General features: G+C 40.5%; 1 protein-coding gene and 1 long non-coding RNA gene across 2 annotated transcripts in view; one reads left to right on the forward strand and one right to left on the reverse strand.

Annotated features, from left to right (window-relative positions):
• Positions 1–817, forward strand: part of HPSE (heparanase) — a 38,461-nt gene extending 37,644 nt beyond the window's left edge. The window contains exon 12 of the mRNA XM_029943947.1: positions 271–817. Coding sequence (XP_029799807.1) covers positions 271–430 — 160 coding nt within the window. The 3' untranslated portion in view covers positions 431–817. The remainder of the gene's footprint in view (positions 1–270) is intronic.
• LOC115295761 lies at positions 765–9,766 on the reverse strand. The gene is made up of 3 exons (XR_003910566.1): positions 9,723–9,766; positions 4,739–4,920; positions 765–967 (listed from the first exon to the last, which is right to left on the reverse strand). It is a non-coding gene; the product is annotated as an uncharacterized LOC115295761 (long non-coding RNA).
• Positions 9,767–10,148: the final 382 nt, after the last annotated feature.

A 10,148-nucleotide genomic window follows, 5' to 3' on the forward strand; every position in this document is an offset into this window, starting at 1 on the left:
GATTATGTGTGTCCCATTTTCTCTGAAGGGCCAGATAGTAAGTATTTCAGGCTTTGCAGGCCATATGGTCTCTGTTAGAATAACTCAGCTCTCCCAGTGTAGCTGAAACATCATCTGGGTCAAATACTTACCCTATATAGAATTGAAATACAAGTTATGTAATACAGGCTGTCACCATTCTGGGGGCCTTACAAAGATGTCACAACTTTGGCAGAGAAGGTAGAGCACACGCAACTTGGCTAACTTGGGTGTACCTTTTCCTCTTTGCAGATCTGTCCAACTCAACGGTCAAACTCTGAAGATGGTAGATGATCACACTCTCCCGGCTCTGACAGAAAAACCTCTCCGCCCAGGAAGTACTCTGGGATTGCCAGCTTTCTCCTATGGGTTTTTTGTGATAAGGAATGCCAAAGTTACTGCCTGCCTCTGAAAATGAAAGGCACACACCAGCCCTGAAACTGAATTTTTCAAGTGTATTGATAAGAGGAAAGCAAAACCCAAGCTACAGGAAGGCAAGCAGATAACGTTACAGATCAACTAGGGACGCTTTAGGGACACTGGGACACCCGCAGTGCTACATTTAGCACAGTCTTTTGTTCTAAGTAGACCACTGCTAATAATAATACCTGGTGCCAAACACTATGCTCAGTGCTTTGCATGTTCTATTTTTACTCAAAGTTATTATAAAGGTATATGGATGCTCCCAATATAGCCACGAGGTAAGTAAGTGAAGGATACAGGACTATTTTTAAGAAAATGCTTAGTTGTTTTTATTTTAAAAAACAGTTATTAAAAGATTGCCGGGTTCTTTCTTCTATATGCTGTCTCTGTGTGCTCTCATCACAAAAAGTATACTGCCACCATCGTCAAACTGTCTCTAAATGAGAGATAGTCTCTTATCACCTTAACAGAGAGCCAGATTTAGCTGCTGCTTCTCTTCTCTTCTCGCTGCTCTTTGTCAACAATACTGTGTGAGAGGACAGATGGTTAGAAGTGATAGTAGAGAAAAAAGAATTAAGGACAATTCAGAGGGACTGGATTATGTAAACTTCAAATGGAATTTTAAAGTGACTGTAAATGAAATTGACTTACCAAGAGGAGAAGAGGCAATTCTATACATTATAACCACCTCTTACTGTTGAATTTTAATCTACCTTTAGTTCGCGTCTTAGTTGGGAAACTTTCAGATGCAAGTGGCAGAAAACCCTGATTCAAATGGCTTAAACCATGAAGGGTTAAACCTGGATGTCACCCAGGACTCAGGTCCTTTCCATCTCTTGGCTCCGTCACCTGTAGTGTTGGCTTCCTTCTCCAGCTGGTGACTCGATGGCTGGAGCTATTCCATGCACCCATTCATCCCAACAGCAGCCAGAGAGACAAGACGAGCGACTTTTTCTGCATCTCCTTCATGGACTTGAAGAACCCTGTCTCCGAGGTTCAGTGAACCTCGCCTCATGTCTCCTCATGTCTTATTGGTCAGGAATGGGTCACCGTCACTACTAACGTCCTTGAGATCCCTGTAATTGTCTCCTAGCGATCTTTCGGAATGGAGAGTGTGTTGGAAAGTCCATGGCACTGGCCACTATATTTCTTTCTGTGCTTTTTTTTTAATCAGTGACAGAAGGTATTATTTTCTCCTATATCTTAATTTCTAGAGATAGAATTCTCTTTATATTTATGCCAGCTATGAATATTCTATTAAATTTAAGTACCTTTATAAAGAGATAAAGACAGAACCCAGAGTCTGAATGCTTCAATACTCCTAAATTTTATATATGAGTTGTTTTTATATTTTCACATTTGAAATAAATTTTTATAACCTCAATTTTGCATGATTATTTTTTTAAAAACACTCAGGCCTTGGGAAAAAAACCTTAAGCCTGCAGAACCCTCCATTTGCAAGCCTTATTTTCCTTCAGCACTTTGTTTATACCTCCTACTTTTCTCTCTCCCTTCAGCTTCCCCTACATCGGAAGAGTTGACCTTGAAAAAAAGAGATCATCAGGCACAAACACAATTTCCTCCCTGATCATGTAGATTTAATCATGAGCAACGTCCTGTCCAATTTTTCTTTTCCCTGTCCCCTCTGCCACCTAATAAATTTAAAGCCATGATCTCACAGTTTGTGGGTTTGAGCCCTGCATCAGGCTCTGTGCTGATAGCTCAGAGCCTGGAGCTCGCTTCAGATTCTATGTCTCCCTCCCTCTCTCTGCCCCTCCCCTGCTAACACTCTGTCTCTCTCTCTCTGCATCTCAAAAATGAATGTTAAAAAATTATTTTTAATTAAAAAAATAAAAAGTTTTAAAAAATTATTACTAGTGAGCTCTTACTAATGGCAGATGGTTATGGGGGCATGGCTATGTGAAGAAAGGAGTGCTCTTAGTTATATGTTAGTGAATATTAAATGTATCAAGGTTTTCTTAAGCTTTCTTAGAGGAAGATCTTGCTTATAGTGTCAGTGAGATGTTTTAAGCCAACACACTTCCACTGGTATTTAATTAATCAAATACATTTATTTCCTACATCTTCTTATATTGATTCAAACTTATTTTTGTCTTTTATCCATCATCTCCCTGATATTAGTAAGTTCTAAGTCGTGTTGTGAAACTCATGTGTTCAGGTCTTGTCCATTCAGTAATGGTACTCATTTTCCTTTTCATTTTCCTTCTTCTCATCAATCTGTTGAATCACCTCACGGTTAGTCAATCTTTTAATTGTCCTCTGGCCATAATTTTGACTACCAACAAAGCTAACACAACATTCATCTGTCTAATCTTACAATGCGATACAAAATCAAACCAGGAGTGTTTAAAATTAAGTAGCAGAATGAAAGAGTCCTTTCAACTGCAGGTATCATTAGGGATCTTTTAGAAAATGTTTTTGATGATGTGCAGACCAACCCACACTCCATGTTTGGGTCAGAGACTTGGGGTTCTTTCAAGGATAAAATACTCTGGTCTTGTCCTTTTTTAATTTTATAACATTCTTAATTTTACAGAGTTATGGGTTGGAAAAGCCTGGAGAAGTTTAGATACTTAAAAAGTTTGGGGCATCTGGGTGGCTCAGTCTGTTGAGCGCCCAGCTCTGCCTCAGGTCATGATCTCATGGTTTGTGGGTTCGAGCCCTGTGTCAGGCTCTGTGCTAACAGCTGACTCGGAGCCTGGAGCCTGTCTTCGGATTCCGTGTCTCCTTCTCTCTCTGACCCTCCCCTGCTCACTCTGTCTCTATCTCTCTCTCAAAAATAAACAAAACATTTAAAAAAATTTTAAGTTAACATTATTTTAAAAACCTTTTCTATTATTGTCATTATTTGTATAATATTAAATGCTAGAGGTTTTTATGACATCCTTGATTTGAATCAAATTTGTTCTTTATTTTCATATATTTGATGATAGTCCACTAGTTTGTTTTTTTTTAACTGGTTTTTAGGTTACTTTTTTTTCGTGGATAGGTTACATTGTTAAATCCAACTTCCATATTTATTTAAATTCCCATAGACCTTTCAAAGGACAATAACAAGGCTAGTTTATCCCATTTTACAGCACTTCAAACTTAGTAAGGCAAATGTGCATATTTAACATAGTATTTCAAACACATTTTCAAAACTCTTATACATCTAATAAATCACACACAAAGTTAGCAAATTAAGTGTCCTAAGCACTTGTTTTGTTTAAGCTCCCCAAACAGTCAGACATCTTTAAAAACCAAATGATAGTAAAATCTGTATAACTACATTTTAGATAAAAATATCATTTCTCTATCCCAACGTTATAAATTTACTCCGCTGGACAGAAGGAACAGAATTACCAAGTCAGGTCCAACGCTCCAAGGAAGACAACAATCAGGTGGTTAGAAAGTCCAGAAACAGGATAAAGAACCACTAGTGTCTTGGGTTCAGCCCTTCTCATGCTTAGATGTCGGATGCTGGGATTGTCCAAAGAAAGCCGGAGGCGAGGATTTGGGGTTAGGTAATTTTAAGGAAGAGACTTCAGGAAGCAGGGGTGAGAGGTCTGGGAGAGTGGAGTGGAAGAGAAGGAAATCAAGGTTTGTCGCGGAGTTTCCCGAAGTAGGCAGTGAGAGCACCACGGCCAGTACTGCTGAGAAGCTTCTGAGGTGCCTCCCAGAGTTTTTCTTTCGTTATTATATTTCTCACAGCTATCATTTTATAGTCACTTAATTGCCAATTATAATTTCTATAAAGAACATCAGCTTCAAGTAAAATGGTTTAAAGGCCTGAAGCAATTACAGTCAATGATTCTTCTATTTCAGCTCAAAAGTCACTTTCACAACTCTAACATCCCATTTGGGGAGTCAAATGCTATTTTTTTTTAAAAATCTAAAACACCTATTTTAGGACTTACTTACTCCCAAAAATCAGATGAAATGTAGTAGAGAAGTAAAGCTTGTTCTAAGGATCAAATATGATGAATATAGAAGTATTTAAAATAGGTAAATCTGTAAAATTAAAGGATACATACACAGTACTCTTCTTTTATCCACAGGGGGTAGTTTTCCAAGACCCCCAGTGAATGCCTAAAACCATGGGTAGTACTGAACCCTAAATACACTTGGTTTCTTTTCTATGCACATATGCCTATGACAATGTTTAACTTAGAACTTATAGGGTTAACATTAAAAACTAACAATAAAATAGAAGTTATAACAACATACTACAATAAAAGTTATGTCAGTGTGGTCTCCCTCTCTCTCCCAAAATATCTTATCATACTATACTCACTCTTCTTGTAGGACACCCTTCTTCTGGGTACATAATAAATGCCTGCGTGATGAGATGAAATGACGTAAATTATGTAGGCACTGTGATGTAGCCTCAGGCCAATGTTGACCTTCTGATGATTGTCAGGAGGAAGATCATCTGCTTCCGGGTGACAGACAGTTGACTTCGGGTAAATGAAACCACTGGAAAGTGAAAACATGGAGAACAGGGCAGTGGAGGGGGTGTGGATTGCCATAAAGTGAAATGTGCTGGTTGACTCATCTTTAAACAAATATTTGTAGAGTGAATGAATTTATTCACCATCTACTAGGTATTATGTTCCTGTTTTAGGTAGGGTTCTCTACAAAAATAAAACCAGAGTATATATGTGTGTGTATATGATATACACATCTATGGGATTTATTTTAGGAAACTGGCTCACATGATAATGGACGTTGCCAAGGCCCACATCTGCCGAGAAAGGCAGCAAGCCAGAGACCTAGGAAAGAGCCTCAGGAGACTCAGGAGAGAGGAGGGAGGCTGGAGATTAAGATCAATCACTGACGATTGGTGATTTTATCAATAGTGCCTACATAATGAAAAGCTGATTTAAAAACTCCTGAACAACAAGATCCAGAATGCTTCCTGGTTGTTGGACTTGCTGATGTCAAGAGGGTGGTTCGGTCTGACTCCATGGGGACCTTTCTGTGGTTTGGACCCTTCTGAACCTTGCCCTCTATCTACCTCTTTATCTGGCTGTCCGTTTATATCTTTTACAATAAAATGTAAGCATAACTGTAGTGCTTCCTTGAGTTCTGTGAGTCAATTCTAGAGGACTTCAAACATGAGGGAGGATCACAGGAATGTCTAAATTTATAATCCATAAGGCAGAAGTGCAATTAGCCTGAACACCCTATTTGTTGCTGGCATCTGAGGCAGCGGCAGTCTGGGGGGACTGAGCCCTTAAATAATGGGGTCTGCATTAAGTCTGTCCAGTGAATTACATGAACGAGTTGAAGTTAGGACACACAGTTGGTTTCAGAGATTAGGAGAACTGGGAATTGTTCTAATAGCAGAGTTTAAACTAGGAGCCTCGTTTGGGCTATAACTATGTGTCCATTTCAGGGAGATAAGAAATTTATCATCTTCCTGGATCAGAGCAATTCACTAGACAAAGGGTTATAGATTGGATCTTCATGGTATGTAAAAAGTAAAATATTTCTAGGGGAAGTGAAGGCGAACATTCTCTATCATTATACTATATACATCTCTATAACGCAGGAAGGCAGTTCTTTTCATAGGAGTCCTCAGAAATTCAGGAAGATCTATTTCCCTATTCCTCAGAACTTTGTATGTGTTCTTATTTTACTTTTAAAAATTGTTTCTTTATTTTCAAGAGAGAGTTCAAGAGAGGGAGGGGCAGAAAGAGAGAGAGAGAGACACAGAATCTGAGGCAGATCCCAGGCTCTAAGCTGTCAGCACAGAGCCCAACACAGGGCTCAAACCCATGAACCATGAGATCATTACCTGAGCCGAAGTCGGATGCTTAGCCGACTGAGCCACTCAGGCGCCCCTGTATGTGCTCTTAGTCTAGCACATCCTGCCTCCATCTCCCCTCTTCCTCCCATCCTATCTTGGCTTAGTTAATCTGGACCTGAACTTCAGATCTCAGACCACACATCATGTCTTCTGGAAGACTTTCTTGTCCTCACCACACCAAGCTCAACAGGCTGTTCCTCCTGAATGCTCCCACAGTGTAATACAGCGCTGCCACTTAGTATCAAATGCTGTCTGTTTTGCCCTCTAGTCTCTGTGCTCCTTGATGACAGCACTTTTCCCCCTTGACATACCCTGTGCTAAGCACAGTGCTTTCATAAAACAAGAATTCAATAAATACCTTGTTAAAATTTAAATATCTAACTTTAAATGTTAAATATCATTAAATATTTTTAAATGTTAAATAAATTTTAAATATCTAACCTTAACTTTTAAATGTTAAATCTCTAACTCTAAGGGGTTTACAATTAAAATGAGAACATAAATTAGTATAATACAAAGGAAAACTACTTAAATTCTGTAAAATAGAAAAAGTAAAGTTCTCCTGGTGTTTAAGGAGAGAGCAATTGCATATAACTGAAGGACTAGGTCTACAACTCTGAAAACCAGAGTGATAGTCATGGAAAGTCACTGCTCTCTCACGTAAGTTTCAGTGGTAGAGAGCGTGGTCAGACAAAATAGCAAACTCAGAAGCGCAACTTTCCCCTTCATCTCTTCCCCCCTGACCCCAATCCAGCTCTAGGGCTGTTTCTCCAACAAACACAAACACTGCTCTGCTGACAAGTCTAATGACTGCTCTAGAGCAATGAGCCCACCAAGCAAGCTGGAACCCTAGCTCCAGATAACGCACCCAATGATGACCACTGCAGGACCACATCTGCAATGAACACTTTTTGCACTAAGCTGCAGGGAAAAGGCTGTCCGGAGGCTTCAGTTTTCTCTGAGTTCTTTTCATCAGAGGCAGGACAATGTGTATCATTCTCACTCCAAATTTAAATCTCCTATAAATGATGAAAAGGACAGGAAAAGATGGGATATCTCCCCCCGCAAATCTACAAAAATATACACTAAAAGGCTTCCCATGTTAAGGATCACATTACATAGGTATATTCCACTTTGGGGACAATCTAAGTCTTTGATATGCCTACAGAAACTCATCTTTCCAAAAGCCAACGCAAAGTCTCCGCTGGGCTTGAGTTTGAGAATTCAGATGAAAAATGCACTGAAACTGTTACAGGAGAAACTGAGACATGTTAAAAATTTTAAGAGTTTATTTGAGCCTTTACTGGTTTGAATCGGGCAGCTCCACATGGAAATTTATTAGGAATGCTCCCTGGACAGGAGCCAGGGCAAAACTTACATGGAAAAAGTGTAAAAGCAAAGAAATTTGATTGGCTATAGCTTAAAGCCTAATTGGCTATCTGTGATTGGTTGTTCTTAGCATTTTGATTTCATAATCCTATTGTATATTTTATAGGCTTAAATTTTGGCTGTCACCTCATTAGAGCGACATCAGTTTAATGGCCTCCTTGCTTAATTAATTTAGCAAGACACACGTATGAGGAGGCCTGAATGGCCTGGAGTTCCCCTCCAGCAATGTTGGTCCTCGGCCTAAACATCTTACCCATCCTCCAACTACCCCAGCCACTCCACAAAAATGCAGATCCCTGAAAAGAACCCTTTTCCCAGGACTCATGCAGCCTCAGAAGTTTTTCACTGTCCTCCAATAACCTCCAAGACCTTCTGTCCTTTTGTAGCAAATCTGATTCAGCAAAATATTGTAACTTTTATAACTGGGTGAGAATAGGTAGGAAAAGTCCATGCCACTTGGCTGATCAACAAGGGCTGCCGCTTTAGAGCTTTCCTCATCCCCGGAGGCAGGTTCACAAGTTATTAGTTTAAGTGTTTATCTGAGACCAATCTATTTATTTTGGCTGCAAAAGACTGGCAGTCTCTGGGTTACTGTTTGTCAATATCTTCCAGAAATCTCTTCTTAAAAGAGAGCTCATCTGTTTCCAACTTCTGAGAGCAAGTTGCAAAGCCAGCAGGAATAAGTAAGTTTCAAAATGACACTGTGCTCTCTCTAAATAAACAAGTATATATACATTATATTGAATAATCATATATAAAATATTGTGGTATAAGAAGTATATTTGGTCTTTCTCTCTAGTTCCTGGCACAAAGTTCCTAAAACCCTTAGAACTTCCTCAGTGACAGGAGTGTCTTTGGTCATTCATAAGGAGCCCCTTTTGAGCACACCTGAGTCTGTGTTAACACTGGGACTTTGGGAAAGTCCTGAAGGCTGTGGGCTGGTTGCCAGAGGAACCAACCCGTGTGTTATCAGAGGATTGGGACTTTCAGCCCAAGATCCAACATCCAGGGAAGGGAAAGGGGTTCCTTTCAATCACCAATGGCCAAAGATTTTATCAATCATGCCTATGTAATGAAGTATCCACAAAAAACCCCCAAACCACAAGGTTCAGAGAACTGTAGGATTGGTGAACACATGGAGGTTTAGGGAGAGTAGGAAATGGAAGCTCTGGGCCCTTTTCCACATATCTTGCCCTAAGCATCTCTTCTATCTGGCTGTTCCCGAGTTACACGCTTTTATAATAAACCCGTAATACAGTAATATGTTTTCCTATATTCTGTCAGCCACTCTAGCAAATTAATCAAACAGAAGAAGGGGTCTTCAGAACCTCCAATCTACAGCCAACAGGTCAGAAGCACAGGTCATGACCTGGACTTGCAGTTAGCGTCTGAAGTGGGGCAAGGAACGGCCTTGTGGGACCAAGCCCTTAACCTGTGGGATCTGATGGTGTCTCTAGGTAGCAAGTGCCAGAATTGAGTTCAATGATAGGATACCACATTTTGTCACAGAATTACTTGATATGCAGAAAACCTACACATCTGGTTTCAGAAGTGATGTAGTGTTGTAGCCAAGTACTGAGAGTAGAGGTAACACATACAGGAGGAAGTGTGCTTTTTTCCTTTACGATTATATAGTAAAAATTCTGATGCTTTGATCCTTCTGTCTACAATCCATGAAAAGTTGTGAGCTAATTTAGCTAGAATTAGCAAGGTCTGTTCCCTCCCCACTACCACTGGAGACTCAAGATATCACAGAATCACTGTTCTGGTTTAAGGAAAGGAGCTTAAAAACGAAACACAATTCTCTGTAATACTACAATGCAGATGAGTGACTTACCCATGGCCACTAAGAGGTTAAACGGGATAATACATGAATAGCGCCCACAGTGCCTGGCAGCCAGCACTAAATAGGAATCGGCTAATACTAAGAGCACAACCAATGTTCTAGCTGCAGCCTCTTACCATCCCACTGCCTCTTGATTACAGAAAAGTCCTCAGAACTGACTAACATAGAAAGTTTTCACTTGTGTAATGAATGTCCCTTAACTCTGAGTACGGTTTTAAGTTACATTCTTACATTTGGCGCTTGGCGTCCTTTTAGCTTTAAAAAGAGAACACCTGCCCGCGATCAATATTTTGTTAGGTTTTCCGAGGCTTGCTTTTTTTCCTGGTCCAACTGTTCCAATAAATGAACACTATCCTTGTTCCTTTATGGGAGAAGCGGGTAATAGGAATTCCTCGTAATGCTAAATTGGAGAACTCTCCGCGCCCCCAGTTAAAGCGACCACGACAATCCCTACCTCACCGTAACTAGAAAAGCTCAGACCGCATCACCACCCAAACCAGGCTGGCGTGGACCGTCACCCACTGACGTCACTGCGCAAGCCGGCCGCGACCTGACGCCAGAGAACGACCTCAGGCCCGTATGGGGCCACGCCCTCCCAAGCGCCATGCTGGGCGCTCGCGGCGCGGGGCTCGCGCGGGGCCTGCGGGTCGTGACGCA

The sequence above is a fragment of the Suricata suricatta genome, chromosome 1 (genome assembly GCF_006229205.1).
Source record: "Suricata suricatta isolate VVHF042 chromosome 1, meerkat_22Aug2017_6uvM2_HiC, whole genome shotgun sequence".
NCBI classification, from domain to species: Eukaryota; Metazoa; Chordata; class Mammalia; order Carnivora; family Herpestidae; genus Suricata; species Suricata suricatta.